Raw genomic sequence first — 18,269 nt, forward strand, 5'->3', positions numbered from 1 at the left:
CCACGCACAGAGTGATGGAAAGAGAGGAGGAAATTGATGGAGAGGGGAACGCAATCAAACTGGGAGAGAGAGGAGAGGAACAAAGAGGTATGTAATGGACAAATAAAAAATGAGTCTTTTTTTTGTCTGCATGAAGTCACCTGTGTAGTGTGTGTTGAGTTTGGTCTTATCCACTATAGAAAAGCTAAACATTTTCAAGATGAAGTCTCCCTATGTATGGGTGGTAAAATGGTGGGTTAAACACAGATGGAGGGTTTAGTCATTATTACCTTATAATAACTTGCAAAGATCTGGCCATTTAAAAGGCTGCAACCTGCCTGAAAGCTGACTATAAATTGATCTAACGACTGTGTGTTAGTAAAGAAACACAAACTGAAACTAAATTAGGTCCCCTGGTGGTTAACTAACACACACAAAAAAAACCACTGTTTAACCAGCGGTTTGCTTTGCCTAAAATGTAAATGACTTGTATTGGAGGCAAAATACATTTCCATGACATAATGGAAAAAGACATGAATGTGAATTATTATGAATTATGAAGTTCCTCTCTTGGAAATACCAGCCAATATCATATTAAGTGTCAGTCAACAATTATAAATCATTCATAAGACATTCATTTCTAGTCTTGCATCTAATGCCTGGGAAACACAAGACCTTTATTTCGGAAAGTACAAGTGTTATTACCACTATCGCCAATGCCACAGATGACTCACCAGTGAATTTTGATACAGAAATTAGAATTCCATTTTGTGCAAAAATGACATTTTTATTGCCTGCTTTGAAACTGGAGGTGTCTGGAATACATTTAGTCACGGATTAGAAAATTGTGCACATAAGAAAACTCATTTTGAGGTTGCAATTACAACTCTGTGTTTTAGTAGTAATTTGTAAAATCAATGAAAACCAAACACGCAGATCACCCTACACTTTGTCTAAATATCAACCTGAATGGATAAATGAAATACAGGTAAATAGTTTTTATTCTTCTGTATGATCTTAATTTTTTTATTTAAAATTGCAGTATTATGTACTCTTGTATAATAAAAATAACATTGCCATTATTTCACCTCATCTCTGTGTGGCATACAGCAGATTCAGATATTATCAAATTAACTGTACCGCCAGAAAATTTGCTCCATTTCTAGTTAATATTTGTCAAAACAAATCTGAGTAGGGTAAATTTAGCTTTTTGAGCATAATCTGACCTGCTTTTATGTGATCACATTCTGTCAACTTGGAAATTGTCCCTGGCTACGGCCAGAAGTATGCTAATTGTCACTTTTGACCTTCAGAAGTTACTCAGTTATGACACATACTACATTAGTTGGATCCAGTTAAGTTCATACTCGTATGGAGGAAAGTCAGATTTATCACAATCAAGCACTACAGTGTAAACCCATATCCGTGATTTCAGTTTTGCTGTTTTGAGTTTCACATGAATTCAGATAGATCTCAACACAAAACAAGAGATGCACAAGTCAAAAAGGAACGAAAATAAATAACTTCACTTGCAACCACAAAAAGAAAATCTATATTAATGTGAACAATGTGATTAAATATAAACTATGTGCATGTTTGCATATACACAAAATTATTGGTTACCTTTTAATGGTGATCTAAAACTGTGCTAGATGGCAATATAAGGAAGCCACTTGTGGGTCTTCATCGAATATAGTACTTACAGCTTTGACACTGGTCCTCTTTGGGTCCCCAGCAGCGACCGTTACAGGAACGATGGCATTTCTGACCTGCACACAAGTTCAAGTAGAGAGGTGATTGGTATTTCAAATGGTAATTTCAAAAAATATGCTCAGCATCATCCAAAATTAAACATTGGTTGAACCAAAAGATGTGTTGGTTGACAAAAAAGCCAGAGGCATTGAGCTGGAGTCCCTCCACTGAAGCCCAAAGTGAAATGAGAGAAATGTAGTTGATTCTTTGGCTTACATTTGTGTGTGTGTGTGTGTGTGTGTGTGTGTGTGTGTGTGTGTGTGTGTGTGTGTGTGTGCGTACGTGCGTGCGTGCGTGCGTGCGTGTGTCAAACAAATGTGTGTGTGTTAGTTTGTTAAAGCAATATGATTAAATAAGCAGGAAGTATTCTTGAGACACAGCGCTTGACAATGGTAAGTGCATTGTGAATGCTTGATACTTATTATAATTAAAATCTGACAATCAATACAATTTGCAAGAACTGAACGTATTGTGTAGTCATTTATATGATGATATGATTTTTTTCTGAATTGATGTAATCAAAATAAATTTCCATTCTTGTAATAAAAAACAAATCTTATTTGACATTCACTTGAAACAGGATGTAACAATGTGCTTTTCAGGTATTTTTTATTTTAATGCAAGAAAAATGATGAAACTCAGTTTTTTGGAACAACACTGACTGGTACATGTTGTTACTGTAAAAAAAAAAGTCTTAAATAAAACTATGCACAGGTTGTTTTGCGAAAATATGCTGATTCTTTTTGGCACTCCACGCTCAATCAGCCCAGCATGCAACCAGCACCCATCAGTTTGAGATAAAAGCAGTAAAGAAGCATAAGCAGCATCATACCCTCGGAGCTCTAGCCATTGCTTTTCTGTGTTTTTTAAGGACTTAATTTACTGTCTAGTGATTGACTGCGGGGGGAAGTGAGTCTGAATAAGTGCAGAAGTGCTGTCCTCTGTCCATCAGCCTCTCCAGATGAGAGCTATTAGCATTGGTCTGACTCTATTGGCCAACATGAGCCTCTCCACATTCTGCCCTCCTCTCTTTTTCTCGTTTGGGAGCCTCTCCACCACACATTTCATCTCTTTCATCCTCGATCCATCCTTCGCTGATTCATCGCTCCTCTACAGCTCTCTTTCACTTAATGTCTATCCCTGTCTGCTTTTGTCTTTTCCCAGCCTGTCCTTCTGTTTTTTCTGCATCTCCAGTCTGTTTCCTCAAACTAGCACTTTGACAATGCCCGCGAAAGAGGTCCATGGCCTTGACTGTATGAAAAGCAGTGCACAAACAGGATAATAATATAAATGTCAGCCAGCCATAAGTGCTTGTCCGACAGTACCAAGAGTACAGAACCTCTGCTGTACTTAGTAATATCTCTGTTCTGCTCTGAGCTAGGTGCCCTGTGAAGTCAAAGAGTTTTCATTCAGTGTCCAAGGCCGTTACTATGTGAACTTCTATTTTCTCAGTGACCTAGAATAAACCTGTCCCACCCTCTTCTGCACCCTAATCTTCAACAGCTTTTTAAAAAAAAGTTCCCGCAGGCTAAAATGTTGTGACGGCTGCCATACCAGTGATGGTGCAAGGCAAAAGACAGACTGGAGGGAGGGGGTGTCAACTGAGTCAACAAGGCATGAATTCAAAAATTGCAATCCTGTTTTTGAAAAGAAACCAATAAACACAACACAATCAAGGCACAAATAGGTCACAAGTAATAACAATGTAAAGCTTGTGTCGCCTTAAGAATGAAACAGAGATTATGTTCTCAGTTGTGGATTACAAGTTTGGAGACCCTTGATGTGTTTGGCAGAGGTAGCAGACTTGCCCAGGAGTCGGGGTCGATCCAGGGCTAACAGGGCTGCAGGGAGGATGGTGATTGAGCAGAATATCAATGCCTGGAGCTCTTAATATGCATCCGAGGCCTTCAGCAAGTGCTGTGAGACGATATCCAAGGATGTAGGCAGAGTTATTTTATGTTGTTGCATAATGATAATGCATTTTATTATGTAATTTGGTATTTGTAGATGAATAAAATGAAAATGCTTAAAGAACCTACTGAAAAAAAACAAAAAAAAACCTGATTTAAATGTCAAACAGCTTGAGCACTAAATTAATAACGAGAGGAAAGGAGCCTGTTAAGAGGTTTAGTCAGTGAATGAACAGAAAGAGGTCAGAAGAGGTGACTTAATGCATTGTTACTTCACTGGCAGCCAGTTACACCCTCCCCCCTCTAACCTCTGACAGATTAAGTATGTTTATTTCACCCTAATAAACTCTAAGCTTCCATTAACATGTCTTCCAGCCAGCTATAGTAGGGCATTGAAGTGACATGAGCAAGCCATCGTTGTGAATTATAATGGTAAGCAGAGTGACAGAATGGGGTCAAGGGGTGATATTGTGATGACAGTGATTTGGTGCTCACGCCCCGGCAACTTGTTGTGAACGGAGCAGGTTAAGATGTGGTGTCTCCTTTGAACCATTTCCCTAGCCACAACTTACCAGACACGGCCACTTTATGAAAGGCCAACGGCAAGTGTGCAAGTGAAATGGCTGTGGATATTCTTTTTAAAGCTGAATTTAGAGTGAGCTCAGATTCTTGTATATTTGAGTGCCAGGAAGTGTCAGGTAGAGCTAGCTATGCTTTCATTCAAAATTGTTAAAGCAAATGAGTCATCAGCTGTCCTCATTAGCAGGGTAAAGCAAACTTTTTTTTAAGGACAAGACATATATTATATGTCAAGTGGAAGAAATTAAAAGAAGGAAAAGGTTGTCAGTGTTTGAAAAGTAAAAAAAACAAAAAAAAACGTGCATAGCTAAATTTGCTTGAAAAAAAGACCCGGACATGACATCTTTGTGGTTCATAAAGTGCAATAAAAGCTGAGCTGGCTGACTGGTCTATCACAGATATCGGTATATACTGTATGGTATGTTGGCTGATATAAAATACATTTTTACAAAACAAATGCTTGGGATAAATTAGAAATTGATGTATTTGTGCTGTTTTTGTTTTTAATATTTATGTATAATTATTAAGTTCCTGGTGAAGTGAGGTTTACTGTTTCTGTGCACTGACGTCAGTGTAGACAATAAATTGTATAATATCCTGCTTCCATTAAATATGTTTCTCACAGGTGTCAATAGTGTTGAATAACCACGTTTAAGAGATCATTGCAAAAAAAGTGTTAATGTGTAACATGTATGCAGTATGTATATATTGAAAGAGAATATTGGCCCATATGTTGGTAGTGGAATTCATTTTTCCCAAATATCAATTGTGTCATGGCTTTAATTATAATAAGGAGAATTTGGTGAAAAATTTAAAGAAAAGGTCTTGGGTAGCAACAATACATGTGTTAAAACAAATTGTATAAATGTGTATGTGGGGCCAGAGGGAACTGTGTAAAATCTGGTAAATTTCTGTGTGATGAGCTCCAATTGAACTGTCAGTGGTCAGGTTGTATTGTGGGAAATGTAGGTTTGGACAAAGAAAAAAGAATGAATGGAATAAAAACACCAAAAGCTCTGGTTCTGCCACATTGATTTTTTTTAACAATGCGTCCAACAGGGTTATACTGTAGAAGCACAATACTCAATCGATGCAGTACCCTATTAAGCCCCAGAGTTGCTGTGCAGTGCCAAGCAGATCAAACTGGAGTTGTACAATGCAGCCTCAAGGTGTGTATGAATGTAACCTGAAGCAGGCTGATTCTCAAAGAGACAGCATTGCTCTCAGACCGTGAACAACCCTGAAACTACAAGCCAATGTCAATCACATCTTTTGATCTTCTTCATGTGTGCTTGTTGAGTTACTTACATGTGACACTACTGTTGGTGGGCACCACCACAGGATGGAGCCGCGGGTTCTTCACAATGTCCTGCCAATGGATTGTGTCTGCATGGCATAGGAACTTGTTCTGGTCCACATAAACACCTCCACTCAGAATCTCTGTGGGAAACAAAGAGAGTATGATGTCAATAGAGACATACAGAGGGCTTTCTCCGTATATACCTGTTTTTGCATTGAGGATGCACCTAACTCAGGAATCACGCCACCCTTCTTCTGATATGTTTTTTAAGTGATGGCTTTTCCTTTTCTCATTTTATTTCAATTTACAACAGACCTGACCAGACTCTCCATGTTGATGTCTGAATTATTAGCAAACCTATGGACTGAATTGGACAGTGATTCCCAACAAGGCAGAAGAACAGGATCGGAGTTTTGGGTTTGTTGTGGATGAAATGCCTCTAAGAACTTAAGAGCTCGCTGTGTGCGTGTGTGTGTGTGTGTGTGTGTGTGTGTGTGTGTGTGTGTGTGTGTGTGTGTGTGTGTGTGTGTGTGCGTGCGTGTGTGTGTCGTATTAAGTTGGAGAACCCAATTGCCATTGCGCCACAATTCAGGTTGTTAGCATCGAACGTTTTCCCTCACCCACTTTAGAACACCACAGTAGAACTCAACATTGACAGTGTGATACTGGGGGGACAAATTCACAGTGCACAACTCTGTGAAAATGTGATGTGCGCTCTCCGCTACAGTTTGCTAAAGGTCCATAGTGAATTCACAAATGCACATGTTGATGAAAACGTACTTACATTACTGTGGTGAGCTCCGTTCACGTGCAACATGAACCATCTCAGAGCTTTTTGATCACGCCTTGTATAAGGCTATGAACCCTCCTAATATGCTTGACTTTTGACCTCTCGTTGTTAAACCAACAGGCTGAGACGAGAGTCACATTACCACTGTGGTTAAACTTTACATAAACATATACAGCCATGTAGTTATTGAAGGTGCAAGAAAATGTATGTAATTGATTATGAATCAATGATAAACATATGACTAAATGATAAACCTAAGTTTAAAGGGTTGACAGCTGATCTTAAGTCACTCAGATCTGATAATGGCTGTCGTTGCGAGACAGTCAGGTCAAAGTGTGTCATATTGTTGTTATTACAACAGTTTTTTTTTCCCATTTTATTGTTTTTTCTTATCGTTCTCCTCCCATGCTGTGAGCAGACAGAATCAATTAAGCCCCACTACCATCACAACATTAAATCCATGTGGGATTTAAGCAGCAGTGAGGGACAGCAGGCCTAACAAGTTTGTAATTTTATGTTTCATCAAGGTCGTAATGTATCCCAACGTTATAATATGCCTAGCCTTGTCATACCAATGATCATCAGGCTTAGAGGGAGGATTGATTCCTTTTGTTCCACACACCCACCCACACACACACACACACACACACACACACACACACACACACACACACACACACACACCCATACCCCCACACATAGTCTGTAGAATGATTGGACACGGAGGGTGGTTCAGATTATTGTTGTGCGGGAGTTTAGAGAATGCTTAATCCTGACTTTTATGCGAGAGAGGAAAAGTGGGAAAGAGAAAGAGAGAGACAAATAAAGATGGAAGAAAGCCACAGAGAGATGGATGGCGGGAAAGAAAGAAGAAATGAGGCCCAGTGGCAGATTTGCATTATTTACAGAGCTTGTGTGTTCTCTATCTCCCTACAAACAGATTACTGACACAGGGCTGAAACCGACGAGACACATAATCGTACATGAGGCGCCCAGCCAGCACCACACAAACCCAGCCAAATACAATATTGTCCCACAAAGGCTCGATTAAATGATACTCCTTGGATAATAGGCGGTGGTGGTGGTGGTATTACCTACACAGGTACCCATCCCCCATCCTCAGCGCTCCCTCTCTATCTTTTCTGCATGTGCGGTGGGAGTTCGGGAGAGAAATTAATCCTGTTTCTCACCACAGGAGGGATATCGCTCGACCAGGAGGAGGCCATGTCTCAAATTCAAATTGTTTGCACAATAGGATGCTGCCAGCAAAGTAGGGCAATGGACAACCCAACAAACAAACGCAAAGTAGTTATTATGACAAAACTGCCAGCAGGAAATCTCAACCCAAGTTAGCCAAGATACATGTACATCCTCCAAGCATTCTCCCCTTCATCCTGGCTGGATGAAGAAAGAATAGATCAAATTTTGTAGCAAACACATCCAAGACACATTTGGCCACATGGAACAAGGAGGGAAAATGTAGCCACAATAAAAAAAACAAATTACATTTATTTGTCACTTGCTCTTCAATGACAGTTCGAGATGACCAATTTCACTCAACAATAATTTAAAAAAGACAGCAAAGACCTTGAATTTGATATTTGTGTGGCTGACATCCTCAAATCAAAAGGAAATACTACTCCTCTGTAAGACGTCCTTGTAAACATGAGGCAGCAAACAGGAATAGTAACTTTAAAAATAAGACTGTGTACTTTGTGGCAATTGTAGACTTTATTTTGCTGTATTTCAAGTGAGCATTGAGTAATGGATGTAGTACTGTCCATCATGAAAAGCTGTGGTTCTGACACCAAAGGATACTTTGGCCTATGGATAGGAGGATCATTTGTGGTTCCTCCTGTCCACAGGCCAAAGTGTCCTTTAGCAAGACACTGAATGCCAAGTTGCTCCCGATGGCAGGCAAGGGCCTTGCATGAAGCTCTGTTGCCATTGTTGTATGAGGTGACACTTAATAAGAACCAATTTAGCCAAGAAGAATGTGGGATTCTTGCATGTGGTCAATAAGTGTTTCCACTGATTCCAGTTGAAGCTGAGCTGTATTCACACTCTCAAACACACTGTTTAAACCCCTCACTGTCAACAGGAGACCCATAATACCATCCCAAAGGGCTCCACCATCATTTGGACATGTACATGTGCACAGACAAAACATTGATTTGCAGTGTGACATGAAAAGTTTATGATGCTGGATTACAATTTAATTAGCTCCTTGCTGGCGCTTTGCCCAGGACAGTTACAATATTTCCCGTGGCCTCTCTTGTCGAGATGTGAGTAATTAACATATTACATAATACCTACGATAACATGCAAGGCTCATGCAGGCTTTGCTCTCATTAGAAGTAAATGCTTGGCTTGCATGTTAGTAGGGTGTGCAGTTGGTGGCCAGGGGGAGATCAATGGTGAAATCCTGTTGTTGATTGTTTAGCGGGTAGAGAAAATGTCTTAATTAGTTTGCTCACGTAGCCACGGCTCGTTTTTCCTGAACCCCCCTCTTCCCCCCCTCCAAAAAAAAAAAAAAAAAAAAAGCAACTCCATGAACCTCTCAATGACTGTATGGCTTCGCCAGGCACAGCAATCTTCAGTATCAGGCTGCATGACCATTGGAGAAAAACAATATGAAATTCAGGAAGGCAGAACAAATGTATACAGGCAATTATTTTGATGGTAAGAGCTTGTTGTGATTTTTTTCCCCTTTATTGCAGTGTTGGGATGGGTTTGATTAAGGCTGGGAGGCAAATTGAAAACCAATGATCAGAAAAAAGACATTAATGAGTCTGTGAGAGTGAATTAATAAAGTGTTGTGTGGACTGTTTAATGAAGAAATATGTAGGACAACAGAAACCCCATCATTAACAGTTGATTTGCTCTGGTGTTTGAGGATTGCATTGTTGAATATCCCCCCAATGGAGTTTATTCTCCTGTTGACTGAACTATATTCATGTTCTGAATTACCATCAATACATACAAGAAAAAAAACATTTACATATGTTGCCCTTAGTTCGTCTTCAAATTGTCTTCCAGGGGCATGAAGAATAACATACTAGCTTGATGGATAAGTGAGAGCAAACACAGTCCGCCTGACAGTAGTTTGAAAGATAGAGAAGCAGCAGGAGATTCCGAAAGACACTCAAACAGGCAATTAGAGCAGGTAGACAGGTATTCAATCAAAAAGACAGAGGCTTTTCTTCTCTCCTCTAGCAGTGGGACAGGGGATTTAACCCTCGGTCTCCACTGTACTGTCTCATTGACTCCAAGAGCTTCAAGTTGGTTTCTGCTCAGCACTGCTATCAGCTCAGTGGAACAGAGGGGAGAAACTCTGTGGGAAGATGAGGATGCATTCTGGGTCAGAGAGGCTAAATGCTCAGGCGCAGGTCCTGCAGGACACCCCACCAGCACTGGGAGGCTGAAGTAGTTGCTAGGCTGCACTCCATAGACAGACTGGCAGAAATGCCAAAATAAGAGATGAGTGTACACAGGAAGTACACACGTACACACACACACGCACACAAACGCGCGCACACACACACACACACACACACACACACACACACACACACACACACACACACAAGAAACATGCTCACATGTCCACATGCTTACACACAGATCAGACTTGCAGTAATGAGGCCCTCATTACTATACGTGCCTTGAGCATCAATTAAATTAACAATTTGCGTTATCAGTGGGCTTGTAACCAGAAGGTCACTAATTTGAATCCCGACACAAAAGTTGAGCAAATGTGTGTGGAGAACATCCGCACTACTCAGCTCTCCTTTTGCAATTTCTTTTATGAATTTTCTTTCGAAAAATCCTTCACCAATAATGGTACCATTGACAAACAATCGATGAGAAGTGGGAGACTCTCTGGTTCAGCTTAGAAAAACAAGCAAGGTGTTGGAAAACCTCATGGAGGTATGTCAGCTCTGCTCATTTTGTGCAGTTTGTCAAATTCCATTTAAGCCGTGTTACTAAATACAGATCGAGTTTTATAAGAAGAAAAAATAAGACATTCAGAAAATAGTCCTTAAGAGACTGCAGAAGGCTTGACATAAAGAAATGGTATTCAAATAAATCCACTCCATGCTGCTGACTGAGCTGCAACTTAATGTACAATGAAGGGGAAAAATAAAAGAATGAATGGATGAATAATAGTGCGAATGAAACAATGTAGGTGCATTTTGGATAGATGATGAATAAATGGCAGGGAGTGACGAATGAATGAAGATTATGGGAGAATGAATGCATTCAATTTGATAAGCCATCTATCAGAGTACAGTATCGATACATCTGTCACAATAGATGATGGCTAGCGAGGAGGGATGGAAGAAAGGAAGGGAAAAAAAGGAAAAAAGGAAAGAAAGAAAGATACAAAGAAAGATACAAAGAAAGACACAAAGAAAGGAACTGCAAATAAAACTGTGTAAAATATGGTTGCCAAAGTTAAAGACAAGACAAATTAGTGAACTTTCAAGTAGCCACCCCAGAGGCCTCAAAATACACCCTCAGCATCTCTACCAAGAAGACACATGATTTCACCACAAATAACAACACCAATAAACAATAAACTTTGAGGGAGGACATTTCCTGAGTTTTCAGATGCTGCTCATTCTGCCGCGCAGTGTTGCGTCAATCACTGTGCCTTGAGCTGCTCGGTTGCAGACAGTAGATGTCAGGACAGCAAATCTCTGCCTTTGCTCTACAAGTAGGTGATCCCCACTCCCATCCATCATCGGCTGCTACCACACAGTTCCATGCTCGCCCTCCAGTCCCCACTTTTGCAGAGGAAATGCGATGGGGACACAGATGTAAAGTGTTTGTCTATGTTTGAATGAAGGTGAAAGATAAGGAAAAAGGAGTATGTGTATGGACATGGAAGAGAAAAAGAGAGGGTCTGTGTATAGAGCAATAGTGAGAGTAAAAACTGTGTGGGAATGTGCCATTCTATAGGTGTGTCTGGATGTATGTTATTTCTATACTATACAACAAAACTTGTTGTGAGCAAATTCTACTTCGAATACCTCATTGGCCTCAATATAACAATGTATTTTCAGCAAATACTGTTTGAAAAAGTGGGGGTCTTATAGACATTTTTGCACCCAAATGTAGGTTGTGGCCTTAATGTTGCTGGGTCAGTGTTCCAGTCTGTTTAGTGAGTCAGTACAAAGGGTTCTTTGTTTCAATAGATGATCATCTCTCAAAACTTTTCTTTAGGGAACAATCAAAGAATCTTAAAAATCAAAGCAGTAGAACCCAAGATATACAAATGTACCTCCCAGTCAAGCTCCAAAAACACTAGATCCTACATTTCTTATAATGCAACTCAATTATGTCTTTCACAAGATGTTTTACAAGAAAAGACTCCTGCCTTTTAAATGTCCAATTCTTTTAGAAATCAAATATTTAACAGAGGCTTTAATGCCATCCCTTAAACCCAAAACAAGAAAATCCTAATGACATAATCAGGGTTATTTTTTCAAACGTTGAAAAGCTCCCTTCAGTAAACAGAATTTATAGTTTTAAATCGGTATATAAATCGGCAGACACACTAAAGGGGCTGTTAATTTGAAATCAGAGCTTTTAATTTGAAACAAAAAAATTAAGTTGCTGCATTCAGTCCAATGGAGTGCCAGCGGGAGGCTTTAATTGTGAAGCAGTTACAGGAAATGCTATTTATTTGTAATAGTAAAAAAAATGGATCGTTTGAAACAAGCAGGTATTTTGGGCTATTCTGTAAGTGGACCAGTGGTCAGTGTATCTGCAGCCATCGGCGAGTGGCTGCAGGCTCAAGGTAAAGTTACCCCTTCACATTCCGCTCATCTTTAAATATCACCATTGTTTTGTATTCGGCTGATATGTTTTATTTGTAACCAAAGATTATGGTAGTTTGCAACTTTTACTCACACATTGTGCTTCTAAATTCATTTTCAATGTTTTTGCAAGTCTATTTTTTTGGTGCAAATGTGAGTGAAATACTCATACAGTTACAGTTATGTTACACCTTGGGGGTGTGATCGGGACATAAAATATTGCTTTCTTATGTGTGACCACTTTTTTAGATATATTAAGGATTTTAGTGGAGGAATAACAAACTTAAATTTCCTCAGACACAACCTCAGTCAACAGGCAAGAAACCCTGGCATCATTTTAGACTAAGAACGAAGGCTTATGTGAGGAATGTCATCACATCTGAACATCTATATCTCTAACGACTACAGTGTACTTTTACATTTGGCTGGCTTAACCATTGTAATACTCTAGTATGTGGTCTGCCTTTCAGTTCATATAATTATAATAACAAAACCAATTCAGTATTTTTCTGGTAAACAACGAATTTGTAGATGTAAGTTCCATTGTGTGAATTGTATATCACAGCATGCATCACAAACTTCATTTCTTCTATAAGGTGGAGCACCTCCCACAGGAATGGCATGCAATTTTAACAGCGTTAACGCAATTCCCTAGCAAAATGGTGGTACCCATTCAAATGTAATTGCACTTTTATGTGTTTAACTATTGACCTGAAAAGAACAACTGCATTAATTCGACCACATAAAAGTGCTTCACGAGAGGTTCACCAGTGAGATGGTAGCAGTGGGATTTCACTGTCTCTGAACATACTGCGGCCAGGAGCAGCAGCGTGGGCAGCGTGTGTGTGTGTGTGTGTGTGTGTGTGTGTGTGTGTGTGTGTGTGTGTGTGTGTGTGTGTGTGTGTGTGTGTGTGTGTGTGTGTGTGCATGCGCGCTTGTCTCACATTGTTGGGTTGGTGGAAGAAAGATAAAAAGCGTGAGAAAAAACAGAATGGAAGAAAAAGCAATATATTAAAGATTGAACAAAGACAAACATAGACGGCCACAGATGTGTTTTCACTTCAGTAGTACACGTACAGCATAGAGTGTGCTTCACATACATATGTAGGGTCATGTATTAAATGCATATTTCATTTTAACATGGTGAATGACATTCAAGGCTGAGTGGCTACGGCGGTACACAGCATCACAGCATCACGTGCACATTGTTGCTTGTGTATTTCATGTTCTTAACAGACATGAATACATTGTATACTGCACAATTTTTTTGTTGATCAAATTTAAGTAGCTGAAAAAGTTGTGACTTAATGACCAAGAAAATATGTGGGTCTTGAGACTTGACCAGTTGAAAACCTCTATTTTAGCAGGATAGTGAAACATATTGTCTTATTTCCACTCAATACCATTTTAGTGTAACCTGCTGTCTGTGCTCTGAAAGGTGTGCAACACCCAGAAGTCAAGTTACTCTGATCAAGTATAAACCAAGGAGGAATACAAGATGAACCCCCCCACACACTATATGCTGTATAAGCTCCATTTATTTGTGTTGCTTTTGTGTGGTATAAAATATCACTCTTTTCTCTGACAGAGGGTCATTTTAACCTAAATGGACACGAAAACACGTTAGAAATAACCACCAGAATGTATTAAAATGTCTTGGATTGAAGCTGTCAGTAGAAAACCATGTAGAACTAACATTCAATCTGTAAAAGTGATATATTACTTATTGCTCATCTTAGAAGTCACTTGCGGCTGTTTTATCCTTTGTCACTCTGAAGGAGAAATGTTGAGATCTTTTCTGAGGTATAGTCACGGGGGTGTTGGCCGTGGCCCCCTTCCCCCAAACATTCGCCTCTCCTCCGCCAGGATAATTGCATTCACAGGCTGCTGATTAAATTTGGCCCATCCCTTGCGCAATTGTTTCCTGAGTCTTTATGAAAAATGGCTGAGATTTAAGGATTATGGAATTATACCCGAGCAAGGCAAAGCATCTGCTTAAACATGAGAAGAGGGGAAAAAATAAAAACATGACAGAATGGTTATGGAGGGGTGTGGGGTTGCATCCTTGCTTATTGTCAACTTGAACGCTGATAAAACCCTGGTAATCTGAGCTTTATGGATAAGATGGAGGAGGATGAGGAGAAAATGATATTACAATATCTTGAGATAAGACAAATCGACAAGCAAGAAAGAAAACAAAACCAAGAAAACAAATAAGGAAATAGACAAAAAAAAGTAAGACAGAGAAGATTATCAAGGGGACATACAAGTGAGTGATTAAAAAAAGAGTAAAAGGACCTTCAATCGGTGATGCTGAGGGCCACTTAGCTTATCAAGGCTGATGTGTGATCAGCCTGCCAGCTGAATTGAAATGAGCCACGCTCTCTGGAATGGACAAAACAAACCAGGGTCTGAGAGAGGCCCAGAGAAAGAGAAGGAAATATGGAGAGACTGAGAAGAGGGAGCGCCTATCTTACCAGAAGCATACCAAGTATGGTGGTTTTTACCACAGAGGAAGCTGGCTTTAGTCAGTGCATGGTTTGCTAAGGCAACAACACGTTACTGAGGCTTTGTTTTTTCAGGTCTACTGAGAGACAGTCTTAACACACTGCAGGCCATGGTTCTCACTTTGTTCACACAGCTCGAGTATGTGGTAGGCACCAACCATGGAGCAAAAGTCCGCCCGGAGGACTGTAAAGTGGATTTAAAGTGAACCTACCAAGCATTTAGCAGGGACACATCTCTGCCAAGCACCACATAATCATTAGAATGTGTCAACTTAATAACATATTGTTTTTAGTCATTTAGTTAAAAAAGTGTTTTGGAAATTACAGGGTGACACGAGAGGAAAACAGATCAGACTTGTGAATAGCCACTGATGCAAAGCCTGGAAGACTCCAGAAGAGACACAAGGAGAGTCAGTAAATTCTGCAAAATGTGAACTTGTTTTGAACTGAATAACATTTGGTATAATTTTCCCAAACAGACAATCCAAAATTCACACCCACTTCACACAGTGACTGGCCAAGCATGCTGAAGTGAGAAAGTAAGGACGGTTTGAACTTCTCTATCAAGCTCTCTTCTCATTACACAACTATTTCTGGCACTTTATGTGTGTACAACCAAGTGCAACACTCTGAATGCCTTCCAGGAGAGATTTTCTGAAAATGACTGCCATTATCCCCATATTTAACGATTATCATGTCTCCCTCTTCTCTGCGACAGTGTGACCATTTGGAACAACTGTAAACAGCTTTGCCTTGCTTCTGGTTATTGCCAAACTACTTCTTTTTCTATAATAACATGGCCCTTAAAACATATAGAGGATGGACTGACGGATACATCAACCTTGCAATATTGAGGTTCTCATGTTGCCAGCATGTTAAGTAGAATAACATGTTTCCAAACCTCCCGCAGTGTAACAATATAAATATTTTTTAATTGGGAACTTTTTTTTTTAAGGTATTATCTTTGAGACGAGAACAAACCTTATTATTGGATAATTTGGAGACAAGTAGTTCTTTTGAATGAACAGGGAAAGTAGGAGCTGTATTAATATTGTAATTATGCCTTACTGCAGTGATATCCAAATGATGGCATAGGTACCACTGGTGGTCCACAAGGCTCCTCCTAGTAGTGCACAATGCAAGAGCCTTGCTAAAAGACCTCACAATTGCAGTCTAATGGGCTATAGTTTAAAAAAAATAATTTGATGTCATGTTATTACAGAAATATAGTTATTACATATACATATTGCATTACAATGATGAAAAAAATAGTTGTTTGCTTGTACTTATATTTTAGAAATAAAATTTGCCTGACAAAGCATAACACTAACATTAGCTTAAGACAGTTGTATTGTGATCTCTGATTCATTGACTTCAGCAAACAGATGAGTGCAATTTTAGAATGGAAAGCTCCAAAAAGCAGTCGAGAGTCAAACGACTACTGACTGAAAAACAAATTCTCCGATTTTGAAACAGTAGTCTTATGCTGTTTTTTTTGTTTTGTTTTGTTTTTTGCCTGTGCGAGGTTATTGCATGGTCATCTCAATAAATTTGATTTCTGGTGAAAACAAATTGTTGGTATCTACAGTAGGAAGTGGTTTTACCCAAATACCACCGTGATATTCTTCTGTTTTTATCTGCCTCACTGATGTCAGGCATCATTGTCTCAGAGTCAGAACTGTGGAGCAAATGATTTTAGACCTTATCCCTGACCAAACTGATCTCTTTGTTTGGGCAATAAAATGGTTCCTACAGCCTGGCTGTTGCAATAAGGGTCTATAATGAAAAACAAATAAATAATAAAAAAAAAAAACTGAAAATGACAGGAACACCTGGCATATGTGGTGGAAACAGGACACAGAGGTAAAAAACAAAACAAAAAAAAAACTATGGAAGTCCAATATCTGTAGCACCATAACAACATGTACCATGGAGAGGTGGAAAGGAAGTCAGGACATGTTTAAATAAATATGTATATGAACTAAAACCATGCCTGGTGTTGCATGTATTAACCACCATATTTCTGTGGAGATGTGAGATGAACAAAAAAGTCATTTTCATGTCCCATTACCCACCACTGCCCCCATCAATAGCTGGTCCACTTACCCAAGGCTTCGCCCTAAGAGGCAAAAATAAGCATATTCATTATTAAGCAGCCAGGGGAGAAAAGGGAGGAGTCGCAGGGTTGGAGGGTATATGTGTGTGTTTATGTGTGTGTCGGCACTGTTGCAGGGTTATTAAATGAGTTTTGGGAGCACAGCTTCTCCTAAACTCATGGAAAGCAAGCCTCAATGCTAACAATTTAAAAGCCCAAAAATCTCAGGCCTTTCATCCAGCTGTTGAAACATGTACTGTATATCTTATGAGCATGTAAGTAACCACTGTCCCAGCCACACCTAAAGCCATGTAGTGTTGGAAAATGGATGAAAAACACTATTATATTAACAACACAGATACAAAAGCAGACAGAACAGAACAGGAACAATGTTAGGTTAGTAACAGCCTGAGAGGACACAGTGCTGCCTCTGTGATTTCAGAACTTGTTTATGTTGATGTTAAATGCCTCGTGTCTTGAACAGTGAGAATATCTCATCTTCAATCCATAGTTGTCCATTCAGGCTCATAACTAAGTTGATAGAAAGTGACATTTTCCTCAGTGGCTTTTGAGACCCACCGAGCTGCCAGTCAGCTCCTATTTTATTTGCTTTCCCACTTATTTTGTTCCTCCTCTGAGATGAGCACTGAGCGCCTCTGACATCAAAGACCTGTCTGAAACATAGCCTGGCCTTCCGAATCAAAGTAAAAGACTGCACGTCAAGGCTGCACAGCCATGCACTGACCTGATGAAGCCACAATGACAGCCAGTCAGTGACAGAAACTGAATATGACAATCACAGTGTGATTGTTTTGAATCTGCAGTCATATCTATGGTAGACTTTTATACATGCAAATAAATAGAAAGAAGTAGGTACAGGACAAAACAGACAAACAAGAAAATTTGAATTCAATAAATTATAAACGTGTCAAGCCCTTCATTTGTTTATTTGTAGGTGTGTGTCCACTTCAGGTCTGGGCATTGTGCGTTTGGACAAAGTAGTGTGCACAGTACTTTCCAACAAAGTACAGGTTTCATAAGTTGCTGAACATTTGCATTGAGCAATGTGTACCTAGCTTATTAGTAATAGAGAATAGTTTAGAGAGAAGAGTACTAGTGGTGTTTAGGTTGTCATTATTCCAATTTTTGGTCCAATGACAATATACTATAGTATGTAGAAAGGCAGGAATGAACTTAAAAGCAACAACAGTTATTTGCTTAGTTAATATTTTCTTGCAAATTTAGGGAAGATGATTGGCCATACAATGTGTGCAACCGATTGCTTCCCTTCATACTCCAATAGTTGGTCTCTTTCAACCATGAGAAACATCACTGCATCTTAAAAGGACCAAATAAGCAATATTCCATATTTTTCTCTTTGTAAATAAATTCCATTAAAAGAGCAAAATAAACAGTAAAGATAATTCTTTTTATAGATCTTCACTGTTGTCTAAACACTATAGTGGACCAGTCAAATCATCAGTCAGAAAACCCTCTGTTGACTGAGGTTCTTCAAGTCGAGTCGTTGTATT

At 39.4% G+C, this 18,269-nt stretch overlaps 1 protein-coding gene across 1 annotated transcript in view; it reads right to left on the reverse strand.

Annotated features, from left to right (window-relative positions):
• LOC138201251 (receptor tyrosine-protein kinase erbB-4-like) overlaps nucleotides 1-18,269 on the reverse strand; it is a 296,936-nt gene that overhangs the window by 108,584 nt on the left and 170,083 nt on the right. The window contains exons 4-5 of the mRNA XM_069154588.1: nucleotides 5,529-5,660; nucleotides 1,683-1,748 (exon numbers count right to left, since the gene is read on the reverse strand). Coding sequence (XP_069010689.1) covers nucleotides 1,683-1,748; nucleotides 5,529-5,660 — 198 coding nt within the window. The remainder of the gene's footprint in view (nucleotides 1-1,682; nucleotides 1,749-5,528; nucleotides 5,661-18,269) is intronic.

Source organism: Embiotoca jacksoni, unplaced genomic scaffold (genome assembly GCF_022577435.1).
Source record: "Embiotoca jacksoni isolate LCO1_2020_lvr unplaced genomic scaffold, fEmbJac1.0.p SCAF_2, whole genome shotgun sequence".
Lineage (NCBI taxonomy): Eukaryota > Metazoa > Chordata > Actinopteri > Embiotocidae > Embiotoca > Embiotoca jacksoni.